Here is a 27,736-nt window from a genome sequence, read left to right as displayed (position 1 = left end):
GCCCGTTTGCTCCTTCAGGGAGTGCTAAGGCTGTATGCTGCAGGGACCTTTTCTGCGTGCTGATCACTCTGCTGGGCAGTAGAACTCCCAACTGGGTTGGTGCACACAAGGCTAGCCTAGCTGCTCAGGCCCTGAGTCTAGGCAAAAGCCTGGCAGGCCAATGTCCGAGCAAAGCTCCCCTCAGCTATGAGTGTTAATTGGGTCTGTCAGGATGGTGGCGTGCGCGAGTTCCCTGAGAGTGCTGGGAGAGTGCTGGGCTAACAACCTCCTGGCCGGGTCTGCCCACAGATGGCACCGAGCAGCCCAGGGCCTGGGGGCAGTCCAGGGCCTGACCGTCTGAGACCCCTGCTATGTCCGCCTTGGGCTATGCCTGTTAGCTGGTTTGGTTTTGCCTGCTAGGTCTCTCTGGCTTCCCGTAGGCAAAATGGTGGCAGCGCATGCGCTGGCCTGGGCAAACAACCTCCTGGCCGGGTTTGCACCCCGGTGGCCCCCCCCCCCCATCAGCCCAGGGCCTGGGTGCAGGCCAACGCCCATCGGGCTTAGACCCCCGCGATGTTGGTCTCGGGTTATATTTGCGTACCTCAGTCTGATTTCTCTGGTGACCAAGAACCAATATGGAGGTCTCCTCTGTAGCCCATTTTTAATAGGGTTATTTGGTTCTCTGGAGTCTAACTTCTTCAGTTCTTTGTATATTTTGGTTATTAGCCCTCTGTCAGATGTAGGGTGGGTGAAGATCTTTTCCCAGTTTGTTGGTTGCCATTTTTGCCCTTTTGACAGTGTCCTTTGCCTTACAGAAACTTTGTAATTTTATGAGGTCCCATTTGTCAATTCCTGATATGAGAGCATAAGCTATTGGCGTTCTGTTCAGGAACTTTTCCCCTGTGCCCATGTCCTCTAGGGTCTTCCCCAGTTTCTTTTCTATTAGTTTCAGTGTGTCTGGTTTTATATGTATGTCCTTGATGCACTTGAACTTGAGCTTAGTACAAGGAGATAAGAATGGATCAATTCCCATTCTTCTGCATGCTGACCTCCAGTTGAACCAGCACCATTTGTTGAAAAGGCTATCTTTTTTCACTGGATGGTTTCAGCTCTGTTGTCAAAGATCAAGTGACCATAGGTGTGTGGGTTCATTTCTGGGTCTTCAATCATGTTCTATTAATCTCCCTGCCTGTCACTGTACCAATACCATGCAGTTTTTAACACTATTGCTCTGTAGTACTGCTTGATGTCCAAGATAGTGATTCCCCAAGAAGTTCTTTTACTGTTGAGAATAGTTTTAGCTATCCTGGGTTTTTTTTTTTTGTTTGTTTTTCCAGATGAATTTGCTCTTTCTAACTCTATGAAGATCTAATCCAAACTTAAAGAGGATAATAGGAGGAAAATCCAACATGAGGAGAGAAACTACACCCAAGAGAAAGCAAGAAATTAATATTTTCATGACAAACCCAAAAGAAAAGAAACACACAAACATAATTATACCTCTAACAACAAAAATAACAAAAACCCACAGTCATTGGTCCCTAAAATTTCTCAACATCGATAGACTCAATTCCCCAATAAAAAGACATAGGCTAACAGACTGGCTAAATAAACATGGTGCAGCATTTTGCTGCACACAGAAAATACACCTCAGTGACAAAGACATCAGTTACCTCAAAGTAGAATGCTGGGAAAAAATTTTTCCAAGCAAATGGTCCCAAGAAACTCGCTGGAGTAGCTTTTCTAATATCCAATAAAATAGACTTTCAACCAAAAGGTGTCAAAAAGATAAAGAAGGACACTTCATACTCATCAAAGAAAAAAAACTCACCAAGATGAATGAATTCTCAATTCTGAATATCTATGCCCAAAATGCAAGAGCACCCACATTTATAAAAGAAACATTAGTGAAGCTCAAAGCACACATGGAACCTCACACAATAATAGTATGAGATTTCAACACATGACTCTCATCAATGGACAGATCATGGAAGCAAAAACTAAACAGGGACACAGCAAAACTGAAAGAAGTTTTGAACCAAATGGATTTAATAGATATTTACAGAACATTCCACCCTAAAAACAAAGAAGATACCTTCTTAGCACTTCATGGTATCTTCTCAAAAATTAACTCCATATTCAACACAATATGAACCTCAACTAATACAAGAACATTGAATTAATCCCATGTATTCTATCATACCACCATAGACTAGGGCTGGTCTTCAATAGCAACAAAAAACAAAATCAAAAACAAAAGGCCACATACATATAGAGGCTGAACAACTATCTACTCAATGATAATTTGGATATTGACAAAATAAAGATAGAAATTAAAGAGTTTTTGGAATTCAAAGAAAATGAAGGCACAACATATCCAAAATTAGGGGACACAATGAAAAGAGTGCTAAGAGGAAAACTCTTAGGCCTGGGTGCCTACATAAAGAAATTGGATAGATCATACACAAGTAGCTTAACATCTAAAAGCTCTAGAACAAAAGGAAGAAGATGCACCCAAGCTATGTAGATGGCAGGAAATAACCAAACTCAGAGCTGAAATCAACCAAGTAGAAACAAAAGGGACCATACAAAAAAATCAGCAAAACCAGGATCCAGTTCTTTGAGAAAATCAAAAAGATAGGTAAACTCTTAGCCAGACTAAACAAAGAGCACAAGACAGTATCCTAATTAACAAATTAAGAAATGAAAATGGGCACATATGAACAGAAACTGAAGAAATTAAAAAAAATATATCAGATCCTACTACAAAAGCCTATACTCAACAAAACTCAAAAATCTTGATGAAACGGGTGATTTTCTAGACAGATACCAGGCACCACAGTTAAATCAGGATCATTTTCAACAATAGTGCTGGTTCAACAGGCAGTCTGCACGTAAAAGAATGCAAATTGATCCATTCTTATCTCCTTGTACAAAGCTCAAGTCCAAGTGGATCAAGGACCTCCACATAAAACCAAATATGCTGAATCTAATAGAAGAGAAAGTGGGGAACAGCCTCAAATATTTGGGCACAGGGGAAAATTCCTGAACAGAACACCAGTGGGTTATGCTTTAAGATCAACAATTGACAAATGGGACCTCATAAAATTGAAAAACTTATGGAGGAAAAGGACACTATCAATAGGACAAAAGGCAACCCACAGGTTTGGAAAAGATATTTACCAACCCTCTATCTGATAAAGGGTTAGTAAACAAAATATGCAAAGAACTCATAAGGTAGAAACCAGAGAACTAAATAACCCTATTAAAAAGTGGAGTATGGAGGGATCCATAACCCCAGCTGCATATGTAGCAGAAGATGGCTTTGTTGGACATTAAAAGGAAGAGAGGCCCTTGGTCCTGAGAAGGCCCAATGCCCCATTATAGGGGAATGCCAGGACAGGAAAGTGTGAGTGGGTGGTTTGATGAGGTGTGGGAGGATGGGATAGGGAGTTTTTGGAGGGGAAACTGGGAAAAGGGATAACATTTGAAATGTAAATAAAGAAAATATCTATTTTTTTTTTTTAAAGCGGGGAGTAGAGAACAAAATATAGAATTTTCAACTGAGGAATCTCAAGTGACTGAGGAGCATTTAAAGAAATGGTCAAAATCCTTGAAGGAGTATTGAATTTTGTCAAATGCTATCTCATCATCTAATGAGATGATCATGAGTTTGTTTATACAGTAGATTACATGGATGGATTTCTTTATATTGAACAATCCCTGCAATTCTGGGATAGAGTCTACTTAATCATAGTGGGTGATTATTTTAATTTGTTCTTGGATTTAGTTTTTGAGAATTTTATTGAATATTTTTGCATTGATATTCATAAGTGAAATCAGACTGAAGTTTTCTTTCTTTGTTGAGTCTTTGTGTGGTTTAGGTATACTTGTATGTGGCTTCATAGAAAGAATTGGGTAGTGTTCCTTCTGTTTCTGTTTTGGGGAATAGTTTGAAAAGTATTGTTATTCAGTCTTCTTTGAAGCTCTGATTATTTTTTGGTTTTTGATTTTTGGTTTTTTCAAGACAGGGTTTTTCTGCGTAGCCATGTCTCTCCTGGAACTAACTCTGAAGACCAGGCTGGCCTCAAACTCAGAAATCCGACTGCCTCTAACTCCCAAGTGCTGGGATTAAAGGTGTGCACCACCACCACCCGGGTTGGGAGACTTATTTTAATGACTGCTCCTATTTCTTTAGGGGTTATGGGACTGTTTAGATGTTTTATCTAATCCTGATTTAAATTTGTTACCTTGTATCTGCCCATTTCATCCATATTTTCCAGTTTTGTTGAGTATAGGCTTTTGTAGTAGGTTCTAATTATTTTTTTAATTTCTTAGTTTTCTGTTGCTATGTCTCCCTTTTCATTTCTGATTTTGTTAATTTGGATACTGTCTCTGTGCTCCCTGGTTAGTCATAGAACCAGCTTCTGGTTTTGTTCGTTTGTTATACAGTTCTTTTTTTAATTTTTAAGATTTATTTATTTATTTATTTATTTATTTATTTATTTATTTATTTATTATATGTGAATACACTGTAGTTTTCTTTAGACACCAGAAGAAGGTATCAGATCTCATTATAGATGGGTGTGAGCCACCATGTGGGTCCTGGGATTTGAACTCAGGACCGTTGGAAGAGCAGATGGTACTCTTACCTGCTGAACCATCTCAACAGCCCGTTCTTGTTGTTTCTATTTGGTTGATTTCAACCAGGTAGAGTTTGATTATTTCCTGCCGACTCCTCTCGGGTGTATTTGCTTCTCTGTGTTCTAGAGCTTTAATGTGTGCTGCCAAGCTGCTCGTAAAATTATTTTTTGGAGGCACGTAGAGCTATGAGTTTTTCTCTTACCACTGTCTTCATTGTGTCACTGAAGTTTTAGTATGTTGTGCCTTCATTTTCATTAAATTCTGAAAAGTCTTAAATTTCTTTCTTTACTTCTTCTATGACCAAGTTATTATTGAGAAGAGTGTGGTTCAGCTTCCATGTGCATTTGCACTTTCTGTTTCTGTTGTTATTGAAAAACAGCCTTAGACCTTGGTGATCTGATAGGATGCATGGGATTATTTCAATCTTAGAATTATGTTCGTGTGGTTCTTTTCTTTCGGGTTTGTTGTGAGACTAATTTCTCACTTTTTCTTGGATGTAGTTCGCCTCGTGTTGGCATTTTCCTTCTGTTATCTTCTGTAGGGCTGGATTAGTGAAAACATATTGTTTAAATTTTGTTTTCTCATAGAATATTTTTGTTTCCCCATCTCTATGGTAATTGAGTGTTTTGCTGGCTATAGTAGCCTGGGCTGGCTTTTTTGTTCTCTTAGTGTTTGTATGACATCTGCCCAAGATAATCTGTGTTTTAGATTTTCTGTTGAGAAGTCTGGTGTAATTCTGATAGGACTCCCTTTATATGTTACTTGACCTTTTTCCCTTACTGCCTTTAATATTCTTTCTTTTTTTGTGCATTTGATGTTTTAATTATTATATGAGGAGAGGAATTTCTTTTCTGATCCAATCTGTTTGGTGTTCTTTAGGCTTGTATGGCTATGGGCATTTCTTTCTTTAGATTATGTAACTTTTCTTCTACAATTTTGTGAGGTTATTGCTGGCACATTGAGTTGTAAATCATTCCTCTCTTCTGTTCGTATTATTCTTAGGTTTGGTGTTCTCATTGTATCCTGGATTCCTTGAATGTTTTTATTTATGAGTTTTCCTTTCTGTATTTTCTTTGTTGTGGCAATTTCTTCTATGGTATCTTCTACACCTCAGATTCTCTTTTCTGTTTCTTGTATTCTGTTGGTGATGTTCTGTAGCTCCTGATGGCTTTCCTAAGTTGTCCCTCTCCAGGGTTGCCTCCCTTTGTGTTTTCTTCATTGTTTCTATTTCGATTTCTGTTCTTAGTTTTATTCAGTTCCTTCACCTGATTGATTGTATTTCCCTGTCTTTAAGGGATTTATTCGTTTCCTCTTTAAGGGCTTCTAACAGTTTGCCCATGTTTTCTTGTATTTCTTCAAGGGAATTTTTTTATATCCTACTTAAAGGCTTCCATCACCTTCATGAGATGAGATTTTAGGTCATTATCTTACTTTTCATGTGTGTTAGGGTAGACAGGGCTTGCTGTGGTGGGAGAACTGGGCTCTGATGGTGCCAATTTGTGTTGTGTTCTGTCATTCCTGAATTTGTGTTTGCCCTGGTCATCTGGTTCTCTCTGGTGTTAACTGACCTGGGCATCTCTGACAGAAACTGAATTCCTTGGAGACAAGTAGAATTTTGTGACCTGAGTAAGGGTTGGTTTCCTTGGAGTCAGGCAGTATTGTCTCTACTTCAGGTGGGCTTTCTGTGTCTCTGGTTATAGCAGGCCACCTGTGACCCTGGTTACTGTGGACCTCCTGGGAGGATCGTGTACCTTAGCATTTGGGTGGGTATCAGGCCACAGCTCTAGCCCGGGTATGGAAGTGGGCAGCAAGGAAAGTGGAGTTCTGTACCCTTGGTCACTGTGACCACTTGAGAAGCACGCAGGTTGTATTGTTTTAGCAGATGTCAGCCAGACTGATGATTTGGCCCAGTGGGGAAATGGGCAGGAAGGAAATGGAGCTTGTGGGGGAAGGGTCCCTTATCAGCTGGGCATCCCATCTAGCCTGGGTGAAATTTTTAACTGTGTCCTAGTCACTGCAGACCTCCTGGGAAGCACGCAAGCTGCAATGTTTTGGCAGATATCTGGCAGACTACTGACCCAGGAAGCATTTTTAAGAAGCCTTTAATATTATTAACTTTGCACATATTCACTCCTCTACACTGTCTTTCCATACTCCCACTGTATTTCACTCTCCATATTCCATTATCCCCTTTACTCCTTTAAATGACTATCTCCCAGTGAAAGGTCCTTAGTCTTACCCCTTTAATTAACTCCTCATTCTTATATTGGTATTCCAAATTAAACACACATAATTCAATATTCAAAGCTAATGTCTAGAAACTGTGAAAAATGAGCAATTCTTGGATGGTATTTGATCACACTGTGAAGCCCAAGACTGTATTTGTAGTTGTGGTATGGCTCAGTCCTTAGTGTACAGCTTTATTCCCTCTGGCTGGAACATAGACATTCCCTTAGTACACACCTTAAATCCCAAATAACTAAGGTAAAGTTAGTTTGTAGAAGGAAGCATCCATTGTTAAGATTGATGTCTGAGTGACAGAAAAGTACTGAATCAGAGAAAAATTTTACAGAATGAGTAAGGAGGATGTGCCAAACATTTAGGAGAAGAGAGAAGAAAGGAAAGATACTTACAAAGTGTAGAATTTCATAAATTCATTGTTTTTAATAGCTGAGTAGTCTCCATTGTGTAAATACAACACAGTTGCTGTATCCATTCCTCTGATGAAGGACATCTGGGTTCTTTCCAGCTTCTGGCTATTATAACTAAGACTGCTATGAACATAGTGGAACATGTGTTCTTATTACATGTTGGAGCATCTTCTGGGTATATGCCCAGGAGTGGCCGAGCTGGGTCCTCAGGTAGTACTATGTCCAATTTTCTAAGGAACCTGCAAACTGATTTCTAGAGTAGTTAGTTGTACTAGCTTGAAGTCCCACCAGGAATGAAGGAGTGTTCCTTTTTCTCCAGATCCTCACCAGCATCTGCTGTCCCCTGAGTTTAGTCATTCTAACTGATGTTAGGTGGAATCCCAGGGATGTTTTGATTTGCATTTCCCTGATAACTAAGGGTGTTGAACATTTCTTTAGGTGCTTTTCTGCCATTTGATGCTCCTCAGTTGGAAATTCTTTGTTTAGCTATATATCACATTTTTAATAGGGTTATTTGATTCTCTGGAATCTAAGTTCTTGAGTTCTCTCTATATATTAGATATTAGCCCTCTATAGCATGTAGGGTTAGACAAATGGATGAAACTAGAAAATATCATCTTGAGTGAGGTAACCCAGTAACAAAAGAACAAATGTGATACGTACTCACTGATAAGTGGATATTAGCCCCAAAGCTTAGAATACCCAAGATACAATTCACAGACCACATGAAGCACAAGAAGGTAGACCAAAGTGCGGGTGCTTCGGTTCTTCTGAGAAGGTGAAGAAAATACTCACAGGAGTAAATATGGAGATAAAGTGTAGAGACTGAAGGAAAAGTCATCCAAAGACTGTCCACCTGGGGACTCATCCCATATACAGTCATCAAACCACAACAATATTGTGGATGCCAAGAAATGCTTGCTGAACGGAGCCTGATGACTGTCTCTTGAGAGGCGCTGCCAGAGCCTCGCAAAAACAGAGACAGATTCTCCCACCCAAACATTGGACTGAGTGTGGGGACCCCAATGGAGGTGTTAGAGAAAGGACTTTGAGCTGAAGGGGTTTGCAGCCTCACAAGAAGAACAACAATATCAACCAAACAGTACCCCCAGATCTCCCTTGGACTAAGGTATCAACCAAGGAGTACACATGGCTCTGCTACATATTTAGCAGAAGATTTCCTTGTCAGGCATCAATGGGAGGAGAGATCCTTGGTCCTATGAAGGCTCGATAGATGCCCCAGAGTACGGGAATTAAGGGCAGGGAGGTGAAAGTGGGTTGGGTGGAGGAACACCCTCATAGAAGCAGGGGAAGGAGAATGGGGTAGGAGGTTTCCCTGGGAGGGGCAAAACCAGGAAAAGGGATGACATTTTAAAAGTAAATAAAGAAAATATCCAATAAAAAATATTTTTAAAAGAGAGAGAGAAATGCCGAGAAAAAAGAGAGGAAGGAGTCCTTTTCCCAGGACACTTATAGAGTGGCAGGTCACAGAGAGAAAACAAGGTGAACACAGGTAAAGACAGAATGAGCCAGAGAGTGAGAAGGAGACAGAAGATCAGAACTGATTGTGAGAGTTAGTTTGCAGCCAAGTAGAGTAATTCATGAGAAGCTGAGGGAAGCAGTATGGCTCAGTCATCTTGGAGGAGAGTTTGAGCCAGAATCTCTGAGCTGAACCAACCAACCAAAGATCAGAATGAACGAGAAAGAAGCAGAAAAGCAGTAAGTCTCAGAGGCTGAACACATTGTAGGATGAGATGAGATTGCACAGAAGCTAGAAGCTTCCAGAGCTAGCCCTAGGTTAGGATACAGAGACATTAAGCCTCAGAGATGACAGTTAACTAAAGGCGAATAAAAGTAACTTTCACAAGCAATGTCTTAAGTTGTGGGATACTGTCTGCAGAGTGACTGCTTCTCAACCATCTGTTTACCTACAAACTTCATCATTTCACTTTAACATAAGAATAATAACCTATAGTATAAACGTATCATACTATCATCATCCGCTCATAGCCTTATTCCACATATGCTGTTTCTATTTCATGGCTTCTGTGAATACAGCAGCAATGAAGATGGATGCTTCTCTATATTAATAACTGCTCAATACATACACTCGCCTATGTGTGTATACTTTATTCTGTACATGTAAAATTTTATAGAAAATAGCACAGTCAGTTATAATTATTATAAGCCTTTGTGAGTGTCCCAAAAATTAAATCATGATAAATCTCAAAACAAATAGACATTGGAATAACTCAAGGACTCACAGGAGAAATAACAAGTTTCAGTTGTTTGCCTTACATGCCTAAAATGTCCTAATTCACACATGGGAAAACACAAGACTCCAGATCACATCGTGATGGTCTCTCTGGAAGGAGTTATTATTAGCATGATTTTGCAAAAGTTAAATTTGGTGTAATGCACTCCCTGGAAACACATCTAACAAGTCCCTTGATCTCATGTAGAGTGCACCTCTCCGCTCCTGATGACGGCCAATTCAGAACTTAGAGTCACCCAAAGTAAACATGGATAACTTCTGACTTTTGCTCAGCTACTCACTAAGATCTGAGAAACACGTGTGTATCACTACTAATTACCAGAAACTGCAAATGGTGATTCGCTCTGGGGATAAATGCTTTTTATTTCATTAGAGGTATTGCAACATCCCCACATAATCAAGGTCAATAGCACCACAGATGACACAGTAATGGACTCTCTGAGGGATGTCACGTCCAGACACTGCCCGTTATGAGCACTGATAACTGGCCCCATTCAGGAGTGCACAGCACTTCCTGGAAAGCATGGGCCAGGTAGGCATTTCTTTTGCTCTGTCATGGGAAACAGATACACAGAGATTCTCAAAGGGAGTGGAAGTCAGAGCTGTGTTTCTGCAGTCACTGCTCAGGAGCTGGCCTTCACCCCCGTGAGCAGCAGCATCCTTGCTGGGAGTGGGCATGTGAGATCACTGAAACTGTAGATTTCTGCTTAAAGGGCTTTTCTTCCTTCTACAATCTGCAGTATCTTCTGAAGTGAACATTCATTATTAGAAGAATTGCATCTTTTTCTCCATGGTTTACAGAACTATGTCAGCAATTTCTTTAGTCTAAAGAAATATTTCTTTCATGGCTCAGGACTCCTGGGGAAATGCCCTCTCATGCAATATCTCTATGTGAAATTGAAGGGTTTTGGCTGTTGGATGGAGGCGACTTGTTCCACAGGAAAACAGGACTAACTGAGTAAGTTGCAGACTAAGCATGAGCCTTCAAACACTGAGCTTCAAATATTCTGTGTGCAAAGACTTTAACAGTGATGGTGTGATTGTGTTAGATTATGTGTGATTAAAGCTGGAGATGAATCAGCTATCATCCAGGTGGTCCAGCACCCAATTCCTTAAAAAGCAGGTAAAACTCAAAAACTTATAAATTAATGGTATGGTTGGGTCACGTGGATTTTTTCCCACATAAATGATATATGTGTAAATCAAGGTTCTTCCTGTGAATATAATACTAGTTATGTTTTCAGAAATATTTTGCATTATATCACTATGATGAGGAGTGTAAAAATATACCAAGAGAAGATAAATTATTTGGGAGGAACATATTTCAGTCACATTCTTTCATAAATTATAAACTTTACATTTATTTAGATTTTAAGAAAAACACACACATAATATATGTGCATTTTTATTGCTGTTTTGCCTGCATGTATGACTGTGCAGGTGTCAGATAGCCTAGAATTGGAGTCACAGACTGTTGTGGGCTGCCATTTCAGTTTTTGTAACTGAACCTGGATCCTCTAGTAGAACAGCCAATGCTCTTAATAACTGAGCCATCTCTCCAGCCCTGTATTATATTTTTGAAAACTGAACTTATTTTATTCCTATGACTGTTTTTATTGCATATATGATGGGAAATACATGAATGCATTTGTACTAAAGGAGAGTAGAGGTCACTAGATACAGAACCATGTCTCCAACATTCAATTTGTATTTCTGAACGCATTGTATTAACATGAGGAAAGATGTTGAATTCTCATGGAGCAAAAATGTGCTCTTTTTACACATGTTCATGTATAAATATGTAGTGTCCATGCTGTGTCAAATGTGTGTTATGCTGTTTGCCAACAGAGGAAGAGTTGCATGACACACAGTTCTATCATGGGGGAAGAGAAAGTTTAAAAGGTATAAAAATGATATTCTGAGTTAATGTCCATGCAGTGTTTCCCAGACAATATTTCTGTAGTGTGATAAACCAGTGTCTCGCTTCTTCAGAAAACATTTCAGATCCAATGAAAATCTCAGATAACTGGAAGGATTCTTGAGGACAGCTCTGTCCAACCAGATCATTATTACTCCACTGTCCAATGAAGCCATCTCTATGTCGTCTCAGAATAAAACCCTGATAACCGTGGAGGAAGTAGCTCTTCACATGCTTTTATTTTGCCAGGTTGGGGTTGGGACTCTGGCCAACATCCTTCTGTTTGTCAATAATTTCTCTCCAATCTTGACTGACTTTCAATTGAAGCCCATACAGGTCATTCTAACCAACTTGTCTGTGGGCAATGTCCTCATTCTCCTCCTCTTGGTATTTCCAAACAATATGACACCTTTTGTTCCAAGGAAGCCCCTAACAGACCTCAAATGTAAACTCGGTTTCTTCTTTCCCTTGGTGGCTCGAAGTGCAAACATGTGCTCCACCTGTGCCCTTAGCACCTACCAATTTGCCACTATTGCTCCCAGTACCTGGGGTCAAGTGATGTTCAGAGATCTATCCCCCAAGGTCCTGAGTTATTCTTGTTACAGCTGTTGGTTGTTTGGTGTCTTAAGTAATGCTTACGTTCCAATGAAAGTCAGTGGTCCACAGAAAAAGCAGGATAATGTTGATTCTAAAAGCAAGTTGGTCTGCTCTACGTCTGGTTTCAGAACAGGCATGAGCTTCTTGCGGTTTGCCCATGACACCGTGTTCATCATCATTATTGTCTGGACCAGTATCTCCATGGTAATTCACCTGAACAAACACCACCAGAGGGTACAGCACATTCGCACTCCCAATCAGGGCCACAGAGGCCAAGCTGAGACCAGAGCAACCCACACCATCCTGATGGTGATGGTCACATTTGTGTGCTTTTATCTCCTGGATTGTGTTTGTAATATATTTCACATTTCTTTTGGGGACTCTCATCTCTGGTTGAAGTGGATCACTGAAGTTTTGACTGCAGGTTTCCCCACTATCTCTCCTTTACTGTTGATCCTTAGAGATCCTAAGGATCCTTGCTCTGTGCTCTTGCTCTGCTGAATACTACAAGCAAAATTCCAAACAATGTAGACAACTTGATTAAGTTAAAAAAAACCTTAATCAGCAACAATGTGTTGAAAAACCTTTATGAACAGGCCAAATGAATCGATTCTGTAACTTCCACTCTAAGGGAACTCAAGCGTGGTGATGGACGTGTATTCAGTAGTGACTCAGACTTCAGGGACAGATCAAGGTGAGCAGATGATACAGAGACCCGATCTCAATTATTCACTCTTCCTCACAGAAAACAAAAACTGAAGAAACTGAAGTAAAACCCAAGAAAGCAAAGAAAACCAATCATCCCATGAATTCTCAATTATTTTTTTATAACTCTTCTTTTTCATTTAATTTATTTGATTATTTCCTATCATCCCAATCATATCTTCTCCTCACTTCTCTACTTTCATTCCCTCCTTCTCAACTCCAAATCCCCTATGCCTCATCTCTTTCTCCTCAGAAGAAAAGAGATCTGTTATGAATATCAGTACACCTTGCTGAATCAAACTATAGTCTGGGCACTTTGACTGAAGCTAGACTGGGCATCCAGTTAGGGGAAAGGGGTCAAAAGGCATGCAAAAGAGTTAGAAACAGCCCCTCCTCCTCCTTATCCTCATCCTAGAGGTCCTACGTGAGAATCATTCTGAACATCTGTCACATACGCATAGGGAGACTACGTCTGTCCCATACATGTTCTCTGGTTAGCAATTCAGTCTCTGTTAGCCCGATATGCCCAGGTTAGTTTATTCTGTGCATGTGTGTGTGTGTGTGTGTGTGTGTGTGTGTGTGTGTGGTGTCCTGACTTCTCTGGCTCCTTCAACCTTTCTTCCCACACTTCCACAAAATTGCCTGAGCCCCGCCTAATGTTTTGCTTGGATTGCTAAATCTGTTTCCATCAGATGATGGGTAAAGCCGCTCTGAAGACTGTAATGCTAAGCTCCTATCTGGAAGTATAGAAGATTTTTATGAATAGTGTCGTAGTTGGGCTCTCTCACATAACATGGGACCCAGGTTGACCCGGTCTCTGGCTGGCTACTCCCTCACTTCCTGCTCCTTCTTTATCCATGCTCCTCGTATAGCAGGAGAATTAGTGAGTACAAGTTCTTCCCTCTGGGCTAGTATCTTACCTGATTACAGGAGGTGATAGTTTCACCTTCCATAGTCCCTGTTGCTAGGAGTCTTAGCTAGGCTCACCATCCTAGATTAATAATTATCTTAGCACATCTGTTCAGGACATCTTGGATTTTAGAATTCCTACTGAGAAGTCAGGTGTTCTTCCAATAGGCATAACCTTATGATTATTTGGACATTTCTTATTCCAGATTTTAATATTCAGTCTCTGTTCTGTATCTTTTCTGAATGTTTGTGCTAGTAGAATTTAAATTCAACATCTTTGCCTGAGGGAAACAATTCTTGTTTCTGTCTTCAATGCCTGAGATTCTTTCCTCCATCTCTTGCAGTCTGTAGGTGAAGCTTCTCTATGCAGTTCCTGTTTAAATTCCATCATTTTGTCAGTTTGGTTTTCTGTACTGATTCTATTTCCATCTTCAAACCTTCAATAATCTTATTCATTTCCTCCCACTGGATTTGTTGCTATTCCAGGATTTCTTTGGGAAATCAATTCATTTCAACTTAAGAATTTTTCTAAATTTTTTATTTATATTTTTATTTTCTATATTCTCTTTTTACAATCCAAAAGCTTTCCCCTTTCCAAGTTCCCCCCGCCCCATATGTCCCATAAGTCCTCTTCTCTCCATCCATTCTCCTATCTTCCCCCCTCCCTTTTCTCTGTCCTGGTACTAACCTAAAATGCTGGATCAAGCCTTTCCAGGATTAGGGCCCTCTTCTTCCTTCTTCATGGGAATCATTTGATATGCTAATTGTATCTTCAGTATTCAGAGTTTCATGTCTAATTAATATCCACTCATCAATGATTGCATTCCATGTGTATTCTTTTGTGATTGTGTTACCTCGCTAAGGATGATATTTTTCAGTTCCAAACATTGGCCTAAAAAATTCATGAATTCATTAATTTTAATTGCTGAATAGTACTCCATTGTGTATATATACCACATTTTCTGTATCCATTCCTCCATTGAGGGACATCTGGGTTCTTTCCAGCTTCTGGCTATTATAAATAAGGCTGCTATGAACATAGTGGAGCATGTGTCCTTATTGCATGCTGGGGAATTCTCTGGGTATATGCCCAGGAGTGGTATAGCACGGTCCTCTGGAAGTGTCATGTCCAGTTTTCATAGGAACCACCAGACTGATTTCCATAGTGGTTGTACCATCTTACAATCCCACCAGCAGTGAAGGAGTGTTCCTCTTTCTCCACATCCTCACCAACACCTGCTGTCTCCTGAGTTAGACATTCTGACTGGTGTGAGGTGAAATCTCAGGGTTGTTTTGATTTGCATTTCTTTAATAACTAATCCTCTGAGTATATGCCCAGGAGTGGTATAGCAGGGTCCTCCAGAAGTGTCATGCCCAGATTTCTGAGGAACCGCCAGCCACTCTGATTTCCAAAGTGGTTGCACCATCTTGCATTCCCACCAGCAGTAGAGGAGTGTTCCTTTTTCTCCACATCCTCACCAACACCTGCTCTCTCCCTAGTTTTTAACCTTAGCCATTCTGACTGGTGTGAGGTGAAATCTCAGGGTTGTTTTGATCTGCATTTCCCTAATGGCTAATGATGTTGAGCATTTCTTAAGGTGCTTCTCAACCATCCGAATTTCTTCAAGTGAAAATTCTTTGTTTAGATCTGTACCCCATTTTTTCTATGTATTCTTTATTTACATATCAAATGATTTCCCCTTTTCTGGGTCGCCACTCCCAGCAAGCACCATAAGCCATCTTCCCTCCCCCTGATCCTCCATCTACTCCTTTCCACTTCCCTGTTCTGGTATTCCCCTATACTGTTGCATTGAGTCTTTCCAGAACCAGGGGCCACTCATCTGTTCTTTTTGGACATTATTTAATATGTGGATTATTTCTTGGGTATTCCAAGTTTCTAGGTTAATATCCACTTATCAGTGAGTGCATACCATGACTGATCTTTTGAGACTGGGTTACCTCACTTAGTATGGATGTTCTCCAGCTCCATCCATTTGTCTAAGAATTTCATGAATTCATTGTTTCTAATGGCTGAATAGTACTCAATTGTGTAAATATACCACATTTTTTGTATCCATTCCTCCATTGAGGGACACCTGGGTTGTTTTCAGCTTCTGGCTACTACAAATAGGGCTGCTATGAACATAGTGGAGCATGTGTCCTTATTACATGTTGGGGAATCCTCTGGGTATATGCCCAGGAGTGGTATAGCAGGGTCCCCTGGAAGTGTCATGCCAAGTTTTCTGAGGAACCTCCAGACTGATTTGCAAACTGGTTGCACCATCTTACAATCCAACCAGCAGTGGAGGAGTGTTCCTCTTTCTCCACATCCTCGCCAGCACCTGCTGTCTCTTGAGTTTTTGACCTTAGCCATTCTGACTGGTGTGAGGTAAAATCTCAGGGTTGTTTTGATGTGCATTTCCCTAATGATTAATGATGTTGAACATTACTTAAGGTGTTTCCCAGCCCTCTGAAGTTCTTCATGTGAAAAATCTTTGTTTAGATCGGAACCCCACTTTTTAATGGGGTTATTTGGTTCTCTAGGTTCTACCTTTTTGAGTTCTTTGTATATATTAGATACAACAGAACGCCCACATATACATGGAAACTGAACAATACTCTACTCAATAATACCTTGGTAAAGGAAGAAATAAAGAAAGAAATCAAAGATTTTTAAGAATTTAACGAAATTGAAGGCACAACATACACAAATCTATGGGACACAATGAAAGCAGTGCTAAGAGGAAAATTCATAGCTTTGAGTGCCTCCAAAAAGAAATTCGAGAGAGCATACACTAGAAGATTAACGGAACAACTGAAAGCCCTGGAACAAAAAGAAGCTAATTCACTCAGGAGGAGAAGACAGGAAATCATCAAACTCAGAGCTGAAATCAATCAAGTAGAAACCAAGAGAACCATACAAAGAGTCAACAAACCCAGGAGATGGTTCTTTGAAAAAATCAACAAGATAGATAAACCCTTAGCCAGACCAAACAAAGAGCACAGAGAAAGTATCCAAATTAACAAAATTAGAAATGAAAAGGGAGATATTACAACAGAAACTGTGGAAATTCAAAAAATCATCATATCCTACTACAAAAGCCTATACTCAACACAACTGGAGAATCTGGAGGAAATGGATAGTTTCCTAGACAGATATCTGACACCAAAACTAAATCAGGATCAAATAGATCATCTAAATAGTCCCATAACACCTGAAGAAATAAAAAGGGTCATAGAAAGTCTCCCAACCAAAAAAGCATGGGACCAGATGGCTTCAGTGCAGAATTCTATCAGACCTTCATAGCAGGCCTAACACCAATACTCTTCAAACTATTCCACAAAAGAGAAACAGAAGGAACTCTACCCAACTCGTTCTATGAAGCCACAATTACGTTGATACCAAAACCACACAAAGATCCAACAAAGAAAGAGAACTTCCGGCCAATTTCCCTTATGAATATTGATGCAAAAATAGTTAATAAAATACTTGCCAACTGAATCCAAGAACACATCAAAACGATCATCCACCATGATCAAGTAGGCTTTATTCCAGGGATGCAGGGATGGCTCAATATAAGGAAATCCATCAATGCAATCCATTACATAAACAAACTCAAAGAAAAAAAACCATATGATCATTTCATTAGATGCTGAAAAAGCATTTGACAAAATTCAGCATCCTTTCATGCTAAAAGTCTTGGAAAGAACAGGAATTCAAGGCCCATACCTAAACATATTTAAAGCAATATACAGCAAACCGGTAGCCAACATCAAAGTAAATGGAGAGAAACTTGAAGCAATCCCACTAAAATTAGGGACTAGACAAAGCTAGTCCCTCTCTCTCCATATCTTTTCAATATAGTACTTGAAGTTCTAGCTAGAGCAATTAGACAACATAAGGAGGTCAAGGGGATACAAATTGGAAAGGAAGAAGTCAAATTATCACTATTTGCAGATGACATGATAGTCTACTTAAGTGACCCGAAAACCTCCACCAGAGAACTCCTACAGCTGATAAACAACTTCAGCAAAATCAACTCAAGCAAATCAGTAGTCTTTATATACTCAAAGGATAAGCAGACTGAGAAAGAAGTTAGGGAAATGACACCCTTCACAATAGCCACAAACAGCATAAAGTATCTTGGGGTGACTCTAACCAAACAAGTGAAAGACCTATATGACAAGAACTTCAGATCTCTGAAGAAGGAAATAGAAGAAGATCTCGGAAAATGGAAAAATCTTCCATGCTCATGGATTGGCAGGATTAATATAGTTAAAATGGCCATATTGCCAAAGGCAATCTACAGATTCAATGCAATCCCCATCAAAATCCCAACCCAGTTCTTCATAGAGCTAGAAAGAGCAATGCTCAAATTCATCTGGAATAACAAAAACCCCAGGATAGTTAAAACTATTCTCAACAGTAAAAGATCTTCAGGGGGATTCAGTATCCCAGACCACAAACTTTACTATAGAGCAATAGTGATAAAAACTGCATGGTATTGGTGCAATGTCAGGCAAGCGGATCAGTGGAATAGGATTGAAGACCCAGAAATGAACCCACACACCTATGCTCACTTGATCTTGGACACAGGAGTTGAAAGCATCCAGTGGAAAAAACTTTTCAACAAATGATGCTGGTTCAATTGGAGGTCAGCATGCAGAAGAATGTGAATTGATCCATTCTTATCTTCTTGTACTAAGCTCAACTCCAAATGTATCAAGAACCTCCACATGTACCCAAAATATAATCCACACATCAAATTAGGTACAAGAAGAATGGAGGAGTTGCCCCTGGTTCTGGAAAGACTCAGTGTAGCAGTATAAGGCAAAAACAGAACAGGGAAGTGGGAAGGGGTAGGTGGTTGAAGAGGGGGAGAGAAGGGGGCTTATGTGACTTTCAAGGAGTGGGGGACCAGAAAAGGGGAAATCATTTGAAATGTAAATAAAATATATATCAGATAAAATTAAAAAAAAGAATCCACATAAAACCTGACACACTGAAACTAATAGAAAAGAAACTGGGGAAGACCCTTGAGGACATGGGCACAGGGGAAAAGTTCCTGAACAGAACACCAATAGCTTATGCTCTAAGATCAAGAATTGACAAATGGGAGCTCATAAAACTACAAAGTTTCTGTAAGGCAAAGGACACTGTCAAAAGGATAGAACGTCAACCAAAAGATTGGGAAAGGATCTTCACCAACCCTAAATCCGACAGAGGGCTAATATCTAATATATACAAAGAACTCAAGAAAGTAGAATCCAGAGAAACAAATAACCCCATTAAAAAGTGCGGTGCAGAGCTAAACAAAGAATTTTTACATGATGAACTTCGTAGGGCTGAGAAGCACCTTAAGAAATGTTCAACATCATTAATCATTAGGAAAATGCAAATCAAAACAACCCTGAGATTTCACCTCACACGAGTCAGAATGGCTAAGGTCAAAAAATCAGGAGACAGCAGGTGTTGGCGAGGATGTGGAGAAAGAGGAACACTCCTCCACTGCTGGTGGGATTGCAAGATGGTGCAACAACTCTGGAAATGACTCTGGTGGTTCCTTGGAAGTCTGGGCATGACACTTCTGGAGGACCCTGCTATACCACTCCTGGGCATGTACCCAGAGGATTCCCCAGCATGCAATAAGGACACATGGTCCACTATGTTCATAGAAGCCCTATTTGTAGTAGCCAGAATCTGGAAAGAACCCAGCTGTCCCTCAATGGAGGAATGGATACAAAAAATGTGGTATATTTACACAATGGAGTACTATTCAGCCATTAGAAACAACAAAATCATGAAATTTTTAGAGAAATGGATGGAGCTGGAGAATATCATACTAAGTTCTTCCCATGGGGCTGCAAACCCCTTCAGCTTCTCCAGTCCTCCCTCCAACTCCTCCATTAGGGACCTCAAATTCAGTCCAATGGTTGGCTGCCTCTGTGTCTGTAAGCCTCTGGCAGGGCACCTCAGGAAACAGACATAAGAGGCTCCTTTCAGCCAGCACTTCTTGTCATCCTTAATAGTGTTGGGGTTTTGTGACTGTGTTTTTAAGATGAATCACCAGGTAGGAGAGTCTCTGAGTGGCCTTTCCTTCAGTCTATGCACCACACGTTGTCTCTATAATTACTCCTATGATTGTTTTGTTCCCTTTCTCAAAAACAAAAACAAAAACAAACAAACAAAAAAAAACCTAAGCACATTGGTCCTGCTTGGGCTTTTTTTTTTTCCGATACATTTTTTAATTACATTTACACTTTGTCTCTACAATTGCTCCTATTAGTATTCTGTTCCCTCTCTGATAAAAACTTAAGCACTTTGGTCCTCCTTCTGCTAGGGCTTCTTAAGGTATGTCGGTTGTATGTTGCTCATTCTGACTTTTTGGGCTAATACCCACTTATCAGTGAGTGCATACCATGTGTATCCTTTGTGATTGATTTACCTCATGTAGATGACACTTTCTAGTTCCATCTATTTTTGTAAGAATTTCATGAAATCATTGTATTAAATAGCTGAGTCCATTTTACACACACACACACACACACACACACACACACACACACACACACACATGTATATCTCATATTTTCTGTATCCATTCCTTTGTTCAAGGACATGTAGGTTCTTTCCATGTTATGGCTGTTATAAATAAACCTCCTATGAACATAGTGGAGCATGTGTCCTTATAACATGGAAGAGCATCTTCTGGGTATATGCCCAGGAATGGTATAGCTGGGTCGTCAGGTAGTTTTATGTCTAATTTTCTGAGTTCCTGCCAAACTGATTTGAAGAGTGGTTTTAACAGCTTGCAATTCCACCAGCAGTGGAGTAGTGTTCCTCTTTCTCCACATCCTTGCCAGCACATCATGTGCTGTTCTGTGAATTTTTCATCTTATCCATTCTCACTGTTGTGAGGTGGAATCTCAGGGTTGTTTTGATTTGCATTTCCCTGATGACTGGGGATCTTAAACATTTCTTTAGGTGCTTCTCGCCCACTCAAATTTCCTCAGTTGAGAATTCCGTTTCCCTCTGTACCCCATTTTTAATGGGGTTATTTGACTCTCTGGAGTCTAACTTTTTGCGTTCTTCATATACATTGGATAATAGCCCTCTATCAGATGTAGGATTGGTAAAGATCTTTTCCCAATCTGTTGGTTGCTGTTTTGTCCTATTGACTGTGTCCTTTGCCTTAACAGAAGCTTTGTAGTTTTATGAGGTCCCATTTGTTGATTCTTGTTATTAGCACATAAGCCATTGGTGTTCTGTTCAGAAAAAATTTCCCCTGTGCTGATGGGTTCAAGACTTGCCCCTACTTTCTCTTCTATATCCTTCCGTGTGTCTTGTTTTATGTGTAGGTCCTTGATCCACTTTGACTTGAGATTTGTGCAAAGAAATAAGAATTGGTCAATTTGCATTTTTCTATATGCTGCCTTCCAGGTCATCCAGCACCATTTGTTAAAAATGATGTCTCTTTTTCCACCAGATGTTTTTAGCTTCTTTGTCAAATATCAAGTGACGGTATGTGTGCGTGTTCATTTCTGGGTCTTAAATTCTATTCCATTTATCTTCCTGACTGCCTGTGTACCAATAGCACACAGGTTGCTTTTGGCAAGGTGGCCATTTTTACTACATTAATTCTGCCAATCCATGATCATGAGAGAGATCTTTCCATCTTCTGAGATCTGCTTCGATTTCTTTCTTCAGAGACTTGAAGTTCTTGTCATACAAATTTTTCACTTGCTTAGTTTTCACTTGCTTAGAGTCACACCAAGATATGCAATATTATTTGTGACTATGGTAAAGGGTGTCATTTCCCTATTGTCTTCAGCTTGTTTATCCTTTGAGTAGAGAAAGGCAACTGATTTGATTGAGTTAATTTTACATCCAGCCACTTTGCAGAAATTGTTTATCAGTTGTTCTCTAGTGGAATTTTATTGGGTTGAGTATGTATACTATCGAATCATCTGCAAATAGAGATATTTTGAATAACTCCTTTCCAGTTTGTAACACTTTGACCTCCTTTTGTTGTCTAATTGCTCTAGCTAGAACTTCAAGTACTATATTGAATAGATAGAGAGAGAGTGTACAACCTCTTCTGGAACACAATTTTAGTGGGATTACTTCAAATTTTTCTCCATTTAGTTTAATGCTGGCTTCTGGTTTGCTGTCTATTGCTTTTACTATGTTTTGGTATAGGCCTTGAATTCCTGATCTAAGACTTTTAACATGAAGGGATAGTGAATTTTATCAAATGCTTTCTCAGCATCTAACTAAATGATCTTGTGTTTTTTTTCCTTCGAGTTTGTTTATGTAGTGGATTTCATTGATGGATTTCCATATTTTTTGTTTATGTATAAGCATTACTGTGGCTTCATAGGATGAATTGGGTAGTGTTCATTGGGTTTCTGTTTTGTGGAATAGTTTGAAGAGAATCCGTAGTAGGTCTTCTTTGAAGATCTGGTAGAATTCCCCACAAACCTATCTTGTCCTGTGCTTTTGTTGTTGTTCTTGGTGGTGGTGATGTTGGTGGTGAAGGTGGTGATATTGGAAGACTGTTAATAACTGATTCTATTTCCTCAGGGGTTCTGGAACTATTTAGATGGTTTATCTGACCCTGTTTTAACATTGGTACCTGGCATGTATCTACAAAATTGTCCGTTTTGTCCAGATTTTCCAATTTTATTTAGTATAAGCTTTTGTAGTAGGATCTGATTATTTTTGGAATTTCTGCATTTTCTGCTTTTATATCTCCCTTTTCATTTCTGATTTTATTAATTTGTGTGGTTCCTCTATTCCTTCTGATTAGTCTGCTAAGTGTTTATCAGGTTGTTTTGATTTGCATTTCCCTAATGACTAATGATTTTGAGCACTTCTTAAGGTGCCTCTCGGCTATCCGAATTTCTTCAGGTGAAAATTCTTTGTTTAGATCTGTACCCCATTTTTTAATAGGGTTATTTGGTTCCCTGGGGTCTACCTTCTTGAGTTCTTTGTATATATTGGATATTAGCCTTCTATCAGATGTAGGGTTGGTGAATATCCTTTCCCAATTTGATGGTTGCCATTTTGTCCTTTTAACAGTGGCCTTTGCGTTACAGAAACTTTGTAATGCAACTGCTTTAAGAGGAGAAGCTTCTAGAAATGTTATTGATCATTACTTACTGGCTTTTACTGCTAAGGGACAGCCTAAAATCATCAAAACAGATAATGGGCCTGCTTATACTGGAAACAGCTTTGAACAATTTTGTAAGGAATTTGGAACTGAACATAAAACTTAAATTCCTTATGATCCAATGGGACAAGGATTGGTGAATGTATCTGAAAAACTGGCTTTTGAAAACAAAATGGGGGGAGTTTTAACCTCCAAGGTCACCAAAAGCACATCTCGCTTTTGCCTTATTTGGTTTATTTATTTATTTTTATTTTTTGCAAACTGGTGCTAAATGTCAGTCTGCAGTAGATCACCACTGGCATCCAGTCACTTCCAGCTCATATGCCATGGTTAAATGTTGAGATCCTTTAACTAATACGTTGGAATTGTCCCAACCCTGTTTTAATATGGGAATGAGATCCTGTTTGTGTTTTTCCACAGAAAGAAAATGGAGATCAATGACTACCAAAAAGATTGGTTCACCAAGTGGACACAGACCCTGAGCCTTCTAATAATTATGATACTAATGTTGAAGGCATCTCAGGATCCCTATGAGCCATCTAAGTTAACCTGAAGTGTAGTCTTCTCCCTTACTGGATAGCAGGTGTTTGCTATCAATTCTCAAAGCCACCCTCCTTACACCAGGTGGCCCGATCTTGTTCTGATCTTTGTCAACTCTCAGCATATTTAGGTCAGGAAACAGGAGCTGATGCAGAGGCCATGGGGGCATGTTACTTATTGGCTTGCTTCCCCAATCTTGCTCAGCCTGCTCTCTTGTAGATCCCAAGAATACCAGCCCAAAGATGGTACCACTCACAAGGGGCCCTCTCCCCTTATCACTAATTGAGAAAATACCCCACAACTGAATCTCATGGAGGTATTTCCCCAACTGAAGCTCCTTTCTCTGTGAAAGGATGTGCCAAGTTGACACACAAAACCATCCAGTACAGCATGTAAACATAAAGTCAGGCTGGGCATCATAGCATAGCCTTTTAATCCCATTACTTGCAAGGCAAATGGAGGAGGATCTCCATTTGTGGAAGGCTTTCTTGTTTGCATAAGCACTTCCAGGAGTCAGAACTACATACAAAGGCACTGTGTTACAAAATAAAAAATAATGCCAGGAGGTGGTGATGCATGCCTTTAATTTCAGCACTTGGGAGCCAGAGGCAGATAGATTTCTTAGTTCAAGGCCAGCCTGGTCTACAGAGTGAGTGCCAGGACAGCCAGGGCTACACAGAGAAACCCTGTCTCAAAAAACCAAAAACAAAAAATCCAAAATAAAATAAGATGAATAAATCTTTGTGAATGAAAAAGAAAACAACTGTCACTGTACTAGCTGTTCTGCCAAGAGTAATTATAAAAATTCTTTCAGAAAATAATTCACACTTTTTTTTTAACCTACAATCTGATTCAATACTACCTAATGAATATTTACTTTGTGTGACATCATCACTCTTCCTATCACTGGCTATTCCGGAATAGTCTCAAACTCACTGGAGTTTGACTCTGCCTCCAAATACTGAGGAAAAAGGCATGTAACACCATACACGGATTATTTTTTTTAACAGGCTTTGGGAACGAAGACCAGGCTGCCCTGGAGAATAGAATCCTTCCATCATAATTTATTGCATTAAAAGTGAGCCCTACCAGCGTGATGGTGGTAGTGCACTCCTTGAATCCCAACACTTGGGAGACAGAGATTGGTAGATTTCTCAGTTCGAGGCCAGTCTGGTCTAAAGACTGAGTTTCAGGTCAGTCAGAACTCACCAGAGAAACCCTGTCTTGAAAAACAACAACACAAAAAGTGAGCCCTACCACACCCAAGTTAATCCATTTTCTACAAGTTCATTTGTATTTTTATTCAGTTTTCTGTGAGTGTGTAGGTCTCATGTGTGGGGGTCCCAGTGCCTAGAAAAGGGATTCAGAGCCCCTGGATCTTGAATTATGGCATATAGGGGGTTCCAGACCAATTAGGAACCAAATTCCAAGAATCAAGATCAACAAGCAATCTTTTTATGTTGTTGTTGTTGTGAATTTGGGTGTTTACATGCACATGTGTCAGTAATGTGTAAGCATGCCTGGAACCCTACAGCCAGAAAGAGGACTAAGACTCCAAAGGAATCCAATTCCCAATGGATGTTTCTGAGCCACCCAGTGGAGGCTGGGAACTAAACCAGGCTTTCCTGATAAAGCAACTATTGCTGTGACTCACTGAGCCATCGCTCCATCCCCACAATAAGTCACCCTCAGTTAAATACAGCTCTAGTCCCAGAATGCTTAGAGTTTTGATATTTTGCAATGGTATGTAGTAGAAGAGATCACATTAAATTAAATTCAAGTTAGATATGGAGGTCCACTCCTTAAGCCCAACACTTGGAACACCAAAGTAGGTAGATCTCTGTGAGTTCCAGACCAGACTTGACTACAGAGCAAGTCAGAGGACTACCATGGCTGTTACAGAAAAAAAAAACTGTCTCAAATAAAAGAGACAAATCAAACTGTACTCAAGAAAGCACTTTTATTTAAAGAAAAAATAAACTGCACATTAGTTATGAAAAGAAACTGAGAGTAACAGTGACTTGCTATGTGCAAAATATGCTGGAAGCCATGACCTATACATGGGCAGAGGAAACTACAGCTCAGTAACCCAGAGAATGTGTTTATCCTGAAACAGTTCTAGAGTTTTGAAGTAACTCTGAGTCTTTCTGGAACATTCTAGGGTTTCTTCCATTTCAAATTGCTCTGGTAGTCCTTGATTCATATTTGTAAGTGAAAGGAACCTTTAGAGTAAACAGCTTGCCAATGAAAGTGCTACAAAGTGCAGATGCTAGATGAAAAGATTTAGTTAAACACACACACACACACACACACACACACACACACACCCCAAAGAAAGAGCCAGAGACAAAGACAGAGAGAAAGATAGAGAAAAAGAGAAAAAGACAATGACAGAGGCAAAGACAAAGTATCAGAGAGAAAGAGTCAGAAAGTTCTACACATCTTGATGTCAAGATGAACATAGGAAAAAGAAGAGGGGATTAGCAAAACTTGACTCTGAAGACTAGGCAATATTCACCTGGAACAGCAGTTATCAATACATGGAGAGTTTCCCCTTTTGGAATCTGATGTTCCTTTAACAGTGGTCACCTAAAAACTGAAATATCAGATACTCATATTTATGACTCAAAAGAGTAACAAAATTAGTTATGGAGTAGCAATAAAACTATGTCATGACAATGTGTCACCATGGCCTGAGGTACTGTATTAAAAGGCTGTAGCATCATAAAGACTGAGAACCACTGAGTTTCAAGTTGCAGGGTTTAAATAGAAGTCCTGATGTCTAAGTCCCTGAACTCTTGAAAGTATAATGGTAGTAACTTAATTGAAGCAGAAACCACGGTGGAGCTTCAGGTACAAATATGTCTGTTTTCCTAGCCATCTTGACCAGAAATGTAGTACTGAGGATGCAGAATTCTGAACAGAGTACTGTTGCCTGAATGGGAAGTTACTCTTTGAGAGCAGCAGACAGGGACAGGCAGAAGTAGACCTGGTTCTCATACTCAGTCTTCAAAATCTTTCATGCCAGTCCACGCTTGCTCCACAAACGATACATGCACTGATCAAAACCTTAGAGGACATTCTTTTGTTCATTAGTGTACACAAAGGGGTTCCCCCCTTTTTCCCTGAGAACCTTGGGATAAACTTCCCATTAACAATATTCATCCTTGGGAATTAGACTGCCTTGGATCACATACAGAGTAAAAACTCAATTGGGAATAGGAGCATATCTAGATATTTAGGAGCTAGGCCTGTTCCTAGGATTTGGAAGCCTGGATACATAAGCAGACATAGTGGCAATTGGAAAGTGTGTTATGTAGGGACTTCCGATTGTGAACACATAAGGAACTGGGGTCATTTAAGGATCTAGTTGCTACTGGAGATTTGACTGCATTGATGATCCAGAGAAAACTATGGGACTTCAAGACATTTGGAGAATAAGTTTACTTTCAGGATCCTGTAGAATTTGGAATTCTGTTTTTAATGTGTGCATATGGAAACATGTGTTAACATGAAAGAAAGTGGGGGCATTGAAGCTTTTACGTTTCTGGGACAATTTGGATCTCTTAGGGGAGCACCAGGATCATGGAAGATTGCTGAGATATGATCAAGCTGGAATACCTGCAATGAGGGAAACAAGTCCAAAGTAAATCCACACTGCCTTTGCCTTACCCGTCAAGTCTCTCCAACATTATCTACAGGCTTCCTATTTTGCAGGGACTACTTGCCATCTTCATCTTATACTATTCAGCCATTAGAAACAATGAATTCATGAAATTCTTAGGCAAATGGATGGAGCTAGAGAACATCATACTAAGTGAGGTAACCCAGACTCAAAAGAAGAATCATGGTATGCACTCACTAGTAAGTGGATATTAACCTAGAAACCTGGAATACCCAAAACATAATCCACACATCAAATGAGGTACGAGAAGAATGGAGGAGTGGCCCCTTGTTCTGGAAAGACACAGTGAAGCAGTATAGGGCAAAACCAGAACAGGGACATGGGAAGGGGTGGGTGGGAGAACATGGGGAGGGAAGGAGTCTTATGGAACTTTTGGCGAGTGGGGGGCTAGAAAAGGGGAAATCATTTGAAATGTAAAATAAATATATCGAATAAAAAAAAGAAAAAAAAAGATTTACGATTCCAGTGTCCTCTCTCCTTCCACTAGTTACTTCTATTTCTAAAAAGGAATGAAGGGACTCTAGAGAATACAAGACGATGAGCCTCCCAGCATACCCACACAATCTACAATGAAAATTCATGTACAATTCACCAGATTCATCAGCAGGCTTTCAGATCTTTCCCATATCTTTACTGGTGTTTAAAAATCTACTCCAAAAC

General features: G+C 39.8%; 1 protein-coding gene across 1 annotated transcript; it reads left to right on the top strand.

Moving 5' to 3' along the window:
* Positions 1-11,617: 11,617 nt before the first annotated feature.
* Positions 11,618-12,565, top strand: LOC127683624 (vomeronasal type-1 receptor 4-like). The gene has a single exon (XM_052180936.1). It carries the CDS (start codon positions 11,648-11,650, stop codon positions 12,563-12,565), a length of 918 nt encoding a protein of 305 aa, XP_052036896.1. The 5' UTR covers positions 11,618-11,647.
* Positions 12,566-27,736: the final 15,171 nt, after the last annotated feature.

The sequence above is a fragment of the Apodemus sylvaticus genome, chromosome 1 (assembly GCF_947179515.1).
Source record: "Apodemus sylvaticus chromosome 1, mApoSyl1.1, whole genome shotgun sequence".
Lineage (NCBI taxonomy): Eukaryota > Metazoa > Chordata > Mammalia > Rodentia > Muridae > Apodemus > Apodemus sylvaticus.
The sequence above is the reverse complement of the archived record's forward strand: the minus strand, read 5'-3'. Positions and strand labels throughout refer to the sequence as shown.